Source organism: Martes martes (assembly GCF_963455335.1).
Source record: "Martes martes genome assembly, chromosome: 9".
In the NCBI taxonomy this organism is placed as follows: Eukaryota; Metazoa; Chordata; class Mammalia; order Carnivora; family Mustelidae; genus Martes; species Martes martes.
Window position 1 is genome coordinate 87,501,978 of NC_137896.1, and position 15,047 is coordinate 87,517,024.

The 15,047-nt window shown below is 50.8% G+C and overlaps 1 protein-coding gene across 8 annotated transcripts in view; it reads left to right on the top strand.

Annotated features, from left to right (window-relative positions):
- The window catches only part of DYSF (dysferlin), a gene marked incomplete at its 5' end in the record, with an annotated part of 203,465 nt that overhangs the window by 32,804 nt on the left and 155,614 nt on the right, over positions 1–15,047 (top strand). For all 8 annotated transcript variants that reach the window (XM_080813131.1, XM_080813133.1, XM_080813127.1 and 5 more), the window contains one exon: positions 7,333–7,438. In XM_080813131.1, the coding sequence (XP_080669257.1) occupies positions 7,333–7,438 (106 nt within the window). The remainder of the gene's footprint in view (positions 1–7,332; positions 7,439–15,047) is intronic.

The window sequence follows — 15,047 nt, forward strand, 5'->3', positions numbered from 1 at the left end:
GCATCCCCTGAACCAAATAGAGCAGGAGCTGTGTGTTCTGCCAGCCTTCCTGGGCCACTTTTCTTTTGGGGGCATTGGGGGGAGGGGCCTCGTCTTACATCCAAGTCTTCATCAGTGTGAGCTACACTCACTTCTCCCATCTTCCTGCTCCCCATGTGGCTCCTAGTGCCTGGGGCTCATGTTTGCCCTGGGCTGCTGCACCCCGTCCTTCTACAGCTCACAGCGCTGTGGTGTAGGGGACGGCTGGGGTGACTCCAGAGGGTCTGCTACCCTCTGTGGCTAAGAGACTACTTTCCCTGCCATCAGGGTCTCGCTCTCCCTCTCTCAAATAGATAAATAAATAAAATCTTAAAAAAAAAAGAGGGGGCCTATTAAAAAATACAGAAAATATGAAAGCATAATTAATACAGCTTGGAATTACATTTTTTTTCCTTTTTCTTTTTTTTTTAAAGATTTTATTTATTTATTTGACAGAGAGAGATCACAAGTAGACAGAGAGGCAGGCGGAGGGGGGGCAGGGAAGCAGGCTCCCTGCTGAGCAGAGAGCCCGGTGCAGAACTTGATCCCAGGACCCTGAGATCATGACCTGAGCCAAAGGCAGCGGCTTTACCCACTGAGCCACCCAGTTGCCCCGGAATTACATATTTTTTTAAAGATGTATTTTTTGAGAGACAGAGAGAGTGTGCCTGCATAAGCTGGGGGAGGGGCAGCAAGCCGACTCCCTGCTGAGCGTGGGACCTGACAGTGGGGGTGGGATTACGACCCCATGAGATCAGGACCTGAGCAGAGTCTGAGGCTTAACTGACTGAGCCACCCAGGCACCCCTGGAATTAGGTTTTTTTTTTTAAAGTTGAATCAGATGAAATGTGGCGGCTGGGCTCTTTTTTGTAAGGCTGGAGCAAACCGAGGACGTTTTGGTTTCTTCCATGATAGTGTGTTCCAGTTCACATTCATGGGGCTCTGAGGTGCACCAGCAGGTCCAGCAAAGGAAAGCCTTTGGGATCTGCTCCTGTCTGCTTTGTTCTTTCTGCAAAATCAAGTCGAATGCCTTTCTGAGACCCAAGTTCCTTGTCTGTAAGATGGACTGAGCGGCTAACAGTGCCGACTTCATAGGTCTATTGTTTTTTTGAATGAGGGAGTGTAGGGAGAGTGCTTGGCACTTAGCTCACGTGCACTGGATAGGAGGGGAGCTATTATTAGAAGTAAGTTTCATGAGGGCGGAGACTGGGTATGGCTGGATGTGTTGAATATGTATTTGCAGCATGAATGAATTATAATATTTTTAGGATTTTATGTTCCATTTTTAAATTTAAATTTTGAGTTGGTAGAAAAAATAAGAGGTTATAAAAACAAACTGTTGAGAGAAAATGCATGAAAATTCTCCCTGTTGCCTCTGTCCTCCATCTGTCTACTTCTTACCCATTCCCCATAGATAACCATGGTCCTTAGTTTCTTTCTTGCTTTCTTTTCTTCAAGATTTTATATATTTTTCAGAGAGAGAGAGAGAGAGGGGAGGGAGAGAGCACAAGTAGGGGGTGTGGCAGGCAGAGGGAGAAGCAGACTCCCTGCTGAGCAAGGAGCCCAATGCGGGGCTTGATTTCAGGACCCCGGGATCATGCCCTGAGCTGAAGGCAGAGGCTTAACCGACTGAGCCACCCAGGCGTCCTTGTCCTTAGTTTCTTATATGTCATTCTAGAGTTTTCATGTTATTGCTTTATCACCAATATAGATTCTGACTTTCCTCTTTTTTACACAATTGGTAGCTTATTTATTTATTTATTTAAATAGAGGTTTTATTGTGGTAAAATACACATAACATGACAATTGCCATCTTAATCATTTTTAAGTGTGTGGTTCAGTGGTACTAAACGCGTTCACACTGTTCTGCAGCCATCACATCCCCTATGCCCAGAACTCTGCTCATTTTGTAAAGCTGAAAGTCTGTACCTATTAAACAATAACTCCCCACTCTCCCCTCCCCTCAGCCTCTGGTCCCCACCATTCATTTGTTTGTATTTACACTAGTCTAAGTAATAGGTAGCATATTATACACACTCTTTTTTTTTCTTCTGAAGATTCTATTTATTTATTAGAAAGGGAGAGAGCACCTAAGGGTGGGGAGGGGCAGAGGGAGAAGCAGGCTCCCCACTGAGGACAGAGCTGGACACAAGGCTCGATCCTAGGACCCTGGGATCATGATCTGAGCCAAAGGCAGACACTTAACCGACTGAGCCACCCAGGCGCCCCTATACGTGCTCTTTTGTACTCTGTTTTCTCATTTCACAATGTACCTTGAAGCTCTTCCGTATGTAAGTCTGTGGTGTACTCACCATGATTGTACAGTTGTGCAGTAAGTCAGTCATTAGGCTGTACTATACTTTATTTACCCACCTTCTGGGATGGACATCTGGGCTGCCTCCTGTGTTTTGTTCTTATAAACGATATTGTAAAAAGGCCCAATGTTTTGAGATAAAATTGTTTCGATTTCTTTGTGGTTCATTAAAATAAACTTACTTGGCCACTTTAATTTATAACCTCCCACTTATGGCTCAGATTCGGAGGCCACAACCCCAGAAGCTCCCCGAGAGTTTCTCCCATCTCAGACAGTCGCCCTACTGGGTGATGAGTCTGGGAGCCAGATCTTTATCCATGGAGGAAAAATGTGTGCCTTGTCAATGTGTGAACTGCCTGGACATCCCCTTCCTCCCCGACGCCGATCCCTGACCTCCTTCTCAGTCTGTGGGATGGCAGCTGGGACTTTAGCCTTCACATTTCTCCCGCGGCTCCAGAACACAGCACTGCCGAGAGGGATGGTGGGTCTGGGGAGGCTGGGAAAGCGGTGACATTTTCCTATGGCAGGCTGCAGGGGGTGCGGCCAAGGCCCACGGGGTTTCCTTCCTGCCCGCCAGGCTCTGCACACACTCAGAGGGGGCTCTGCACACACTCAGGGCTGGAGCTGATGCAGCCCATGCAGGACCCCCAGGCCCCTCCTTTGAACTGTCCTGAATCCTGTCCGCCAAGCAGCCACTGGTTGGTGCCACTGCCACTGCCCCTGAGCATGGGGCATCGCTGGTTGGTGTAGGCCCCTGGGCTCCAGGGTCTGTGCCTTGATCTTGATCTCTGGATGCGGTGGGTCTCCCTGAGTGTCTGGACCCTCCTCCCCTGAGGCTGCCTGCATAAAGCCTCCTCTCCTCCATCCACCAGTGAAAGAATGAACGAAGAGTGGCCATAAGGTTTCCTATGATCAAGCCTCAGACCCATTCATCCTCCCCAGGGAGTCTGGCCAACTAGTTGGGCCTCTCAGAGCCATCCTGTGGGCCCACTCTGGGGCTGCCTGCTCCGTAGGCTTGGGGACAGCCAGTCTACTGGGGTGTCTCTGGCCTCTCCTCCTAGGGGAGTGGGGGCTTGTAACGGCCACCCAGCTCCTCCAGAGGACTGGTCCCAAGGCCTGTGGGCAGGGGTGGCCTGTGGGGGGGGGGCGCATTTCAAGGTCCAGCAAGACGTTAAGGGAGGAAATAACAAGTGGTCCCTCCTGGCCCAGGTCTCCCTGCCTCCGGAGGTGCCTGGGCTGACAGGGGTGGGTCTGGCCTTCCCACTGCATTTCCTCCCATTGTTCCTGCCCCACTTCCGGGAATTCTCCAGGCCTGGAGGGATGGTGGGCTGAGGCCAGAAGGGGAGGCAGCCCAGGGCAGGTCTGCTCTGGCCGCAGCCTCCAAGGCTCCGGAGCTGGAGCCCCAGCAACAAGTCTACACTGCTGGGCCTGCCCTCCTTTCAGCACCCACTGCCCACTCTGCCTTCCTGTCCCCGAAGTGATCCAGCAAGGAATCGGGGCATCAAGTTCTCAGGCAGGCTCTGTCAATCACCTGCTGGAGCCAATCCCTCCACTCTGCCGCCCCAGTTGTACCGTGAAACACTGGGGGACTCTGATTGCGAATGTCGCATGGATTCACGGGTCTTTTATACCCATGGCCCTATCATTTTGACTTTGCCTGTGTCTTGATGTAACCCCAACTAACTAACATGAATTTGCCCCTCCCTGAGCCACAAATGGAAACTACCCCAGCTGGAGTCATTGCACAAAGGAAACTTTATTTGCAGCAAGTAAGATCCCTGGGAATAACTTCCAAAGCCTTGACTCCCCTAGCAAGGGGTGAATGCGTTCCTTTTATTTAAAACATTTAGGTAGGGGAGGGTTGTCATCTACGTGGAGACTAACATGAGGTTGATCATGTGCCTTGGGGAAACATGGCTATCCCACGTTGTATGTTATGTAAATGAGGCTTGTGCTCCAACTTGGGCAGAGATTTTAGTGTTATCATGAGGTAAAGGTAACCGTGAGTCACTCCATAGGTCCCTCCAGGGTCCGATTGTGCAGGTGTTGATGCGGAGTGAAGTTCGAACTGGTCTACGTGGTCTGGGCAGCCAGAGCGCTTCACGCAGGCAGTCATTAGGGTTTGAAGGGAAGTTTCAATTTCCATCGTGGGATGCTATGCCAAGGGGGTCTTTTTTCCTGAGTGAAGAGACAAGCTGAAAAGAAGAGCTAGTGGAAAAATATGGGACAGAAGTTGGTGGGTACAAACAAGTGAGCAGTGAAGGTCAGGTCTTGGGAGCTCCCTGGTGACCCTGAGGACACTTCAGTCAACACACTGGTGGCAGGTGCCTTCCCCCACGCTGGCCCTGGGACAGAGACCCTCCAGGAGCCCCTGCTTTTGTAAGCTGTGCTACCAGCCTGCTCCATGCTGCAAGGGAGTATAGCACACACCTGTTCAAATTCTAGAAAACGTGGAATTTTCTAACATCTCGAAGAATGAATGTGAGTGAACGTCTCTTGCTTTAGCCCTTTCTTGGAAGAAATGTTACAAAATTCAGAACAAACCAGGTTACTGCCTTGCTAGCAAGGAAACCTGTCAGGTGACCAAGAGTCCACTGGTTCCAAGAAGAATGGAGCTCAACTGATAATATGAGTGGTTATTAATATTTAATTAATAAGTAACAGGAAGCTATTCATTAATTATTTTTATTGTGGTAAAATATAGATAACAGAACTTACAATTTTAAGTATTCTAAGTGCACAGCTTGGTGGCATCAAGCACATTCACACTGCTGGCCAACCATCACCACCGCCCATCCCCAGAACTTTTTCATCTTCCCAAACTGAAGCTCTGTAACCACTAAATAATAACTCCCCATTTCCCCTACCCCCAGTTACCTCTGTTTTACTTTCTTTCTTCATGGGCTGGCTTATTCCAGGAACCTCATTTATGAGCCATCATATGGTATTTGTCTTTTTTTTTTTAAAGATTTTATTTATTTATTTGACAGTCAGAGATCACAAGTAGGCAGAAAGGCCGGCAGAGAGAGAGGAACGGAAGCAGGCCCCCCGCCAAGCAGAGAGCCCAATGCGGGGCTCGATCCCAGGACCCTGGGATCATGACCTGAGCCAAAGGCAGAGGCTTTAACCCACTGAGCCACCCAGGCGCCACCAGTATTCGTCTTTTTGAGTCTGTCTGATTTCACTCAGCACCATGGCTCCAGGGTTCATCGTGTGGTGTCAGGTGTCAGAACTTCTTTCTTTTTTAAGGCTAAGTAATATTTCATGGTATGCATGTTTATATTTAATTTATTTTAACTGATTAATTTTACTTTGATTTTTTATTGCCTTTCATTTATCCATTCCTTTGTTTATTTATCCATTCATCTGTTGGTAGATTCTTGGGTTACATTCATTTTTTGGTGATTTGAATAATGCTGTATGAACGTGGGTGTACAAATACCTCTTCGAGTCCCTGGGTTCAGTTCTTTCCAGTATATACACAGAAGTGGAATTGCTAGATTATATGGTTTGATCCATTTCTGCATACTCTTTTTTTTCCATGCCCGTCAACCAAGTGCAAGGGTGCCCATTTCTCCACATCCTCACCAACTTTTGTTGTTTTCTGCCATCCTAATGAAGGTGAGGTGACATCTCATTGTGAGCAGCCAGGGTGAAAAATCAGCTGTTTAGGGGCACCTGGGTGGCTTTGACTCATGGTTTCTGCTCAGGTCGTGACCTTGGGGTCATGAGATCATGCTCTACATCGGGCTCCATGCTTGATGTGGAACCTGCTTAAGAAGACCTCTCCCTCTCCCTCTCCCTCTGCCCCTTAACCCTCACAACTCTCTCTCTCTCTTTCAAATAAATAAATCTTATTTAAAAGATTTAAATAAATCTTTTTTAATCTTTTCAAATAAATAAATCTTTTTTAAAAAATCAGCTCTTTAGGTCAAGATTGAATTTGTATTTCAATAAAACTTCATAAAACCCATGTTCAAGGCAGTCGTTATAGACACTAGGAAAAGGATATAAATAAATAACAGGCATGCTATTTATTCATCAGGGGAAAAACACATCAAGAAGCAGAAGAGGAGAGCACTCCTGTGGCTGTTGATCGTTTACAGCCTGACAGTTGTATTCAGGAAGCACGCAGAAGTGTGATGCAGACATCAGGCGACAGCTCTGATAGACATGGGCCCCCACCTGCCCATGATTTCCCGCCCCCGCTGCAGAGCTGCTGAACGCAGTTTGCCCGTTTCTTAGCAGAGGGGACACAGACCTTTTCCTTGGCACCCTTTGGAGTGCCCCTTATCTGCTCGTCCCTTGGCGACCTACTCTTCCCTAGGAACCTATGCGTTTATGGGGCCCCCCACCCCTCGGTCGAAGATGCTGCCTTACGTGTGTGCGCTGTGACAGTCCCGGCCTCACTGGGGAGTGGGCATGGCTGCCCTGACCCAATTTGCTTTTCTCCCTGTCCCTGAAGACAGGAAAGACTGTTTTTCATTGACAACCATTGCTGGCGGAGCCCTGGGCAGCCGGGACAGACGGCCTGTCTGGATGTGGGTCAGAGTTACTGTAGCTTCCAGCTGCAAGCATGGGTGGTGATGTGTGAACAGGTGTGGTGGTGGGGTCCCCCTGCTTCCGGGAGACACTGACCTGTGGATGGCTGAGGTCTGATGGGCAAGGCAGCCCTTCTGTGGGAGTGTCCAGGTGGACAGGGGTGATGGGGCTGGGCCTCTGGGGAGAGGCAGAAAGCTGGCCTTGGGCGAAGGGAAGGTATCTTTCATCCTTGTGCAGGGAGGGGGGCCTGGCCCTCCAGGGATGACACGTGGGATGCCCAGAGGCAGGGTACTAGGGAGCCCTGAGGGGTCCTAGGGGACTATGGTGTTTGAGGCGGATCATCTTTGTCTGCAGGGTATTTGTTTATGTGGTGAGATGGTGGTGAGGGGGTGGTATGTTGGAGGAAGAGCCAGGCACATTAGGCTAGTTCTCAACATTCTACTTTTCTCTCTGCTTAGGTTCTTGGGAGAGGCCCAAGTCCCTCTCCGGGAGGTCCTCGCCACCCCCAGCCTGTCTGCCAGCTTCAATGCCCCCCTGCTGGACACCAAGAAGCAGCCCACGGGGGTAAGTGCCCACTGGGCCTTTGGATCAGGCCTGTGTCTGGTCTGAGGTCTTGCCTCTCTGATGCCAGTGGTATGCCAGGGTCCAGCTGCCAGCAACCAGGCCTGGCCCCCCCGGTTGGCCAGAGCTCAGGGTGCCGGGAAGGGGAAGTGGCATGGAAGGGACAGGAAGGGGACCGGAGGGAGCCCTGGCCCCTTCTGAGGGGCTCAAGTCAGCCTTGCCTCATACCATCTTGGCCTGCCCCCGGATCTCCTCCTGCCCTGGAGGGAGGAACGGTCACCTCCTGGGATTGGTTCTTTACTTGAAACCTGATGACTCCCCAGACTTCCTGGGCAGCTTTGGTGGTGGCTCCCCCAATCTCCTTGGTAGCCCTCCCTCACCTCCCAGCCCCCATCTCCAGATCTGGAATATCTGAGTCATCTGGGTCTCAGATCACAAGGGAAGGGAGACAGACATCCCCCTTCCCTGCCCACCACCAGAACCTGTCAGACTCTCTTCCTTTCCTCCATCGTCCTTCCTGCCCCTCCCCCAGCCTTTCCAGTGCTCTTCCAGTCCTCACAGACAATTCCCAGCCCACGTCTCTGGCTTCCCGTTATTTTTAGGGAGCTAAATATACCCTGCAGGGTTCTTTCTTCCTGGTCAGTAGAATTCCTGACCTTCCCTCTGGGTCAGCTCCACCCCTAGGAGGCCCTGGAGGACTATCCATTTGGAAATACTTCCTCCTGGTGGGGTCCTGGGGATTCTGGGATGAGTTCTCTTTGGGTGTGCGTGTGTGTGTGTGTGTGTGTGTGTGTGTGTGTGTGTGTGTGTGAGGGTAGGGAACATTGGCTGTCTTGGTGAGTCAGGAAGTGGCAAATCTGGCAGAACTCTGAAAGGAACCACTACTGGGCACTGAGAGCTAGAGAAAGAGAGTGATTGACTGAAGTCACACAGTGACTCCATGTTCAAAGGGGGACAAGTAGGAGGGTGGCACATCTCTTAAACTCTCAGGGGTGGGAGCGACTTGAATGGACTCCTGCTCCACTGCCTTTCTGATGCTGGAACTTCCTCTTGACACTTCTTAGGCCAGTGATGGCTGGCAGAACATTCTGGTTTAGTGCGGTGATCACTTATAGGTCTGTAACCTCTTTAGGGGCTTCCCAGGTGAAATCGGGAACCGGTCCCCTTACATGGAAGGCAGGGAGAGACCAAGGAGGCAAGCTGCTCTAGCCTGGCAGGCGGCAGGGTTAGTAAGCAAGGGGACTTATCTGTGAGGCGTGTCTGGGGCGGCAGCAAGAGGAGTGGATCTCTGCACCCATCTACCAAATCTTAGAAGTTTCTATAGAGGTCTTAACTGGGTTCAGTCCTGTATGCCATCTGGATAGTCTCAACACCACGTCACTAGCTCAGGACTCTGCCTGGAGTGGCATCTGGGAGCAAGGAGGGCAAGTGGAACTTACATTGTGTGGAGAGTGGGGGGGTAGTGAGGAGCCTGGGTTTACCGCGGGTCTGCTGGGGTGTGTCCTCTCAGTGACCTCCTCCAGTATCACTGAGCTTGTCTCCATCACCTTCTGCATCCCCCTTGTCCTCCTCCTGAGCTCTCCAGTCTACTCATGCAGTTTAAGGGTTCTAGGGCCAATTTCCAGTCCCCCCACCCCACCAGGTAATTCTCTGACTCCAGCTGGGTGTCCAGTAATTCAAGTCAATTCTGACACTCTGTGTCCAAGGACAGCTCTGGGTTAAGGGTTCAGTCCTACAAGGCCTCCCTTTCCCAATCCTTTGCCAGTCCCAAGTCCAGGTTCCCCTGAGCTTTCCTGACCAACCGGCTCTAGATAGGACGTTCCTACGACCCCCTCCTTGGGTTTGAATAACTTTCTAGAGCGGCTTGCAGAACTCAGAAAAACATTGTAGTTACCAGATCACCAGTTATGATCCAACCTGGAAGCTCTCCAATCCCTGTCCTTTGCGGGTTTTATGGAGGCTTCATTGACAATGGATCCCCCTCCCTGGAGGTGGTGGGGGCTGAAAGTTCTCCAGCTTTCTAACCACAGGGTTGGCTCCACTAGCAACCAGATGCCATCCTTAGGGGATTGCCCAAGTCAACTCATTAGCACAACAAAAGACACCTTGATGGCTGTTATCATTTAGGAAAGTCCAAGGAATTCCTAAAAGGAGCTCTGTGCCAGAAACAGGGACAATGACTAAATATACATATAGACACACACATCTGTAATTATAAATCATAGTACCACATTCCTAGAGTCAAGAAGGACTCCAGGTATTTCTGGATCCTGAAGAAGACCACAGCTTTCCATAAAGGTGTAGAACACCCATGGAGGAACTGTAGGTAGCTGGTGAGGGAGATACTTTGAGTCAGGGATCTGAGAAACACTAACATTTACCAGTTTGTTAAAAGGCATCATAAAGCATGTGCATCAACAGCCAGATGAAGAGATCCATAGGGCAAGGTCCTGAACAAAGGAACTTCTGTCCTTGTGGAGTTTGGGGCCCTGTTTGGTGGCACATGGAAGCATTCTAGTTCCCTCAGCATGGAAACTCTCTGAAAAAAAAGACCAAAAAATTGGAGTTTTTAATGGAGGCTTCATTATAGTCATGATTGACTAAGTCATTGGCCATTGGCTGATGCAACCTCCAGCCCCACTTTCTTCCCCAGAGGCTGGGATGATAGGACTGAAAGTTCCAACCCTCTAAGCATAGGGTTGGTCCTCTTGTCAACCAGCTCCTACACTTGCGTGGGGTCCAAAAGTCACCTTCATTAATAACAAGACACCCATTTTACCTTTATGGCTCTGAAGACCCAGTATTTCTGAGAAATAGAGTTTAGTTACCTGAATGACCAAATATGTGTTTCTTAGAAATCATTAAATCACAGCCCCCAATGCCCCCAATCAGGGTTTCTAGCTTCTGGCTGAGATGCTCAAACATCCCTCCATTCTTGCCCTCTGGGCATCCATGCCTGGTGTTTCTTATAAGTTCTCCTGCACTTGGGCTCCCCTCCAAGATCAGACACCTGTCCAGTCCCTGTGACACAGCTTTTCACACCTGGTCTAGCCTGGCAGGCGGCAGGGGGCTGAGCCAGGTTGGTGATTCTCCCTGAATGCCTCACCCTTCTTCTTCTTCCTCTGTTTCCACACTCTGTTTGTGCTTCGTGCTCACCAGCTGGGAACCTGCTGCTTTCTTCTTTCTTGGCTGGGATGCTTGCCTGTGTGCCGAAATTGCCAGTCCTTCACAGACCGTGTCTCCCAGAGGGGGGTATAAAAGCCAGAAAGGAGGGATGGGAGAGGAGGGCTAAGCCCTGCTTGGCTGAGCCCATGGCTGCACACAGCCTGGGGGAGGTGACGCCAGGATACAGCTCCGGCCTGTGGAGAGTGTCTGGGTCCATCTTCTAGTGCCTGTGATAACACTGAGTCACAGAGCAGCGCCTGCTCCCAAGACCTCCTGAGCTGGGGCTTCCCACCTGCGACCTGGGGCTGGCTGCCCTGTGTGGGAAGCACAGAGAATGGAGGTCGTGCTCAGAAGGGTCAGAGAGCTCTGCCCGAAGCTCAGGATTCTCACTGGCTGTTCACTGAGGCCGACTTCTGGGCTGGACCCCATGGGCAGAGTATGCCAGGAGTACCCAGCTGAGTTTAGCTCAGACTGTCAAAGCAACCTGCTGAAGGGGTGATGGGAGTGAGGACAGGGCCTGTGGGATCCTTGGAAAACCCTGGAAGGACCGAGAGGAGGAAGACGGCCAGGGGCGGCCATGCTGTGGGAGTCCTGCTGTAGGCTGGCCTGTGGACGTCATGGGCCTGGCACTCAGCATTCTCCCCCACATCCCTTCAGAGCTGTGTGCCATGAGAAGATGTCAAATCTATCCTCAGACAGATTCTAGACTGAAAGGGACAACACTGTCCCTGTCCTGGGGGAGGCTCCAGGCCTGTGGGGGTGCTGGACGCCCATGGAGGAGAGAAGCCACATACCCCCAAATGTATTTGAAGAGCAGCTTGCTCGTGAGGGTGTGGACACCATGCAAACTGTTGGTATGACCTCAGTCCTAACAGCCAGAGGCAGATCAGAAGAAGTGAGACCTACTGGGTCACAAGAAAACAGGAACCCCAGTGGTGTGGGGGTGGGGAGCCAGCAGGGCCCTGTGTGTTGGGAGCAGGGACTGGAGAAGGGCAGACCCAGAGCTCTGGTGAATCCCTGAGTTTCTCTCAGGGGGTTTTCAGGTGCTGACAACCACCCCTCCCTCAGCTCAGGGCCACATCTCACCTTCCTCCAGCTTCTTGGTGTTGTCTGAGGCCACGTAATAAAGATGCATATGAGGCTTTCCTGTCCACTCACTCAGTGTCTGTCGAGGGAGGGGGAAGGGGCTGGTCTGGGGTTTGGTCATGCTAGGCTCAGTGTCAGAGAGCTGTAGCTGAGGACACAGACAGTAAGCAATGGGGCCGAGCATGGTGGGTGAACGACCTCAGAGCTTGGCTGCAAAACCTGTTAGGAGGAACTGATGAGGTTGTCCCCTGTCTTTGTCTTTGGTTTCCTAGGCCCTCCTAGCCTGGTGGCCAGACCGGACCCTCCTGAGTTCTGTGTTATTGTTGACTGTGGACCCCAAGATGGCAGACATGGGTGACAGGTTCCCTGCTCCAGGGCGCCGTGTCCTGGTGGACACATGACTGACAGATTATGGTCTTGGGACAGGATGACTGCACAGTGGGGCCCAGGGCTGGGGACTTGAGGAGCAGGGTTATCAGGTGGGGGACCTTGATGTGGACCACCTCAGAGGGACTCTAGGCCATGGTCATGTGGTTTGGGAGAGCATGGAGCTCACAGACATCGCATGGCAAGAAAATCTCAGCTCTTGTTATGTCTGGAGAAGGGGACGGGCATTGGTCTGACATCATGGTGAAGGTGGCAGGTCCTGACCCTGGGTAGGTTGCATAGACAGGCCCCCGCTAGAGATTCCCTGTAGAGCTAAAGGCCTCTAGTATTAATCACCTGTGGTCCCAAAGATGTGGTCCTGAAGCAGTGGTCCCCAGAGCCTGAAGCTGCCCGGGACGTGCCTGTGGCTGTCTGACGGGGGAAATAAGAGATGGAGCTGTGTCCGGGCCGGAAGTCTCATCCAGGTGCCTGGACACACCAGGATGTTGCCGTTTCCTTGGGAGTTTGGTGTGGGGCTCTCAGTGTGGGGGTAGCCGATACTCAGGAAACCCTGGGAAGGACAGCCTGGGTGGTCTTCAGGTTCCAGGGCTGTTGCTCCTTCCTGCTTCTCCGGCAGGGCTGCTCCTGAGCCCCCAGAGTGTGGAGGGCAGCAGTCATTCTCCTGCAGGTCCACCTCTGCACTGAGCACAGAGATGGTGGGCAAAGTCCCCGAGGGTGTGGAGGGGCTGGATAAGAAGGTGTGTTCTCTAAGGGGATCTGGTCCTCAGGCACCAAAGGTTAGAAGAATGGGGTGGGTGGGGCCGAAAGGCAGCCCAGCTGTGACCCTTCACAGTTTGGGTCCTCTCTCCTCACCTTGGTGGGGTCCACTCAGACCACTTGATTTAACACCGCATCCCCTCCTGCTCCCCTGCTCCCACTTGCTCTGTTAACTTTTCTTTCCAACATACTTCGTAAGTTACGTTATCTATTTCATTTATTATTTATTGTCTGTCTCCTCTGCCAAGATGTGAGCTCCCTGGGGGCGGGAGCTTTCGCTTTGTTCATGGAAGTATCCCGGTATCTTCAAGCCTCAGCCTGTAGCAGGTGCTCCATATATGTGCAGGGAATGAATAAACAAGCGAATGAATGAATGGGTCAGGCCGGGTGTCTCAGGTGGGGCTCGGTCCAACCTTCCAGATACCTACCCAGCTCAGGCTGAGCCAAGCACTCAGCCCACAGAGGGCCGACCTCATGCGCAGCTGGTTCCTGCACTTGGTTTAATTCTCTGCCATCTTTACATTCCTAATACAGTTTTGACAAGGGACCCTATTTTCATCTGGCACTTGGCCTTACTACTTCTGGAGAGTGGGAATCATCATGAACAGGCAGGTGCTTTATTTGAGTGAGATTCCTATGATTACAGCAGAAGCAGCTTTCTCAGTTTTTAACTTTTTATTTGAAAATAATTTAAGTTTTGGAAGTTGCGAGAATAATACAAAGAGTACTTTGTTCTAAACCCTCTGAGACTAAGTTGCCAACCTCCTGGCCCATCACCCTGAATTTAGTGTGTGTTTTCTCCGATTAAGGACTTTTTCCTAGGGAACCTACAGCCTTCAGAGACTGAAGGAATGAGTCTTGGTCCCGCACTGCCATCCAAACCACAGACCGCCATTCGAGTTCAACAGCTTTTTCCAGCAGTGTCCCTTGTAGCAAAAAGATCTAATTCAGGATTATGTGTTGTGTTAGTTGTTTGCCTTCAGCATCCCTCCATCTGGGAGAATTCCTCAGTCTTTCTTTGACTTTTACAACCTTGGGACTTCGATGCTTTGGGGAATACAGGCCAGTTCTCCTGTAGAACGTCTCCCGGTTTGGGTCTGTCTGAGGTTTCCTTGCAATTCGATTTAGCCAGAGCGTCTTTGGCAGGAGGAGAACACAGCGAACATATGTTGCTCTCATTGTATCTGCATGACTGTGCTCTTAACCTTGAGCATTTGATTAATGTTGCCTTTGCTGGTGTTCTCCACTGATCACCAGTTCCTCCCCTTTTCTAATAGGAAAGAATTGTGGGGGGAGGTACTTTGTGACTCTAAATACTCTGTTCCTCATCCAACTTTCACCTGGCCATTTTCATAGCCATTCTTGTTTGCTTGGTTGAATTAATTCTTGTTTTGATGGCTGTCAGATGGTGATGTTCTAAGCCAAGCATTTTTTTCTGCGTTCATTCGTTGGTATTTCACTGTAAGGAAGAGCTTTCTTCTTTCCTATTTATTTCTGTGTTCAGAAATTTTGTTCAATGTTTTGGTCTGCCTCTGTATTTATTTTCATATTTAAATTCTCCCAGATTTGGCCAGTGGGAGTCTGTGAAAATAGGTTTCTGTGTCCTTTGGACATGTTTTTATCATTCTTTAGGTATTTCCTTGCTTTCTGGCACAGAAGTGTTCCAGGGTCATCTGTCTTCCCTGGCCAAGCCCTAGACTTAGTTATTTTTCCAAAGAGCCCAACTTGCCTTTTGATGAAGTGGGGGGAAACCCCAGGACGGTTGTTGAAAATACAAATGCCCAGGTCTACCCCAGACCTGCTGACTGGAATTTCCAGGAGTTCAGGGGTGGTGATGAGCAGGTCTGGGCACCCGGGAGGGGCCCCAGAAGCTGTTCTTTCCTCTTTGGGCTGCCGGAGCTTAGGGTGCATAGCTAGCTGCCTGCTCAAGTAGCGACACCTGCTGGTGGTTCTCAAACCTGCATGGCAGGCATGAAGGCAGAGCCTTGGTTCCAGGACAGGAAGGTCATTACCTTCCTGGGCTCTCCCTGGGTCTCCTGGGATGCTGAGCTAGAGCTGGCTTCCTTCCTTGGCGTCGTGAGCCCCACCCTTCCGCAGGTCCTGCCCTCCCTTAGCCTGGCAGCCCCTGCCCACGCCCCAGTCTGGGGGTTCAAGCCTCAGTACCTGTGGCCCTTTTCTGTCTGAGGACCAGGATTTGACCCCAGGAGTTTACAGAATC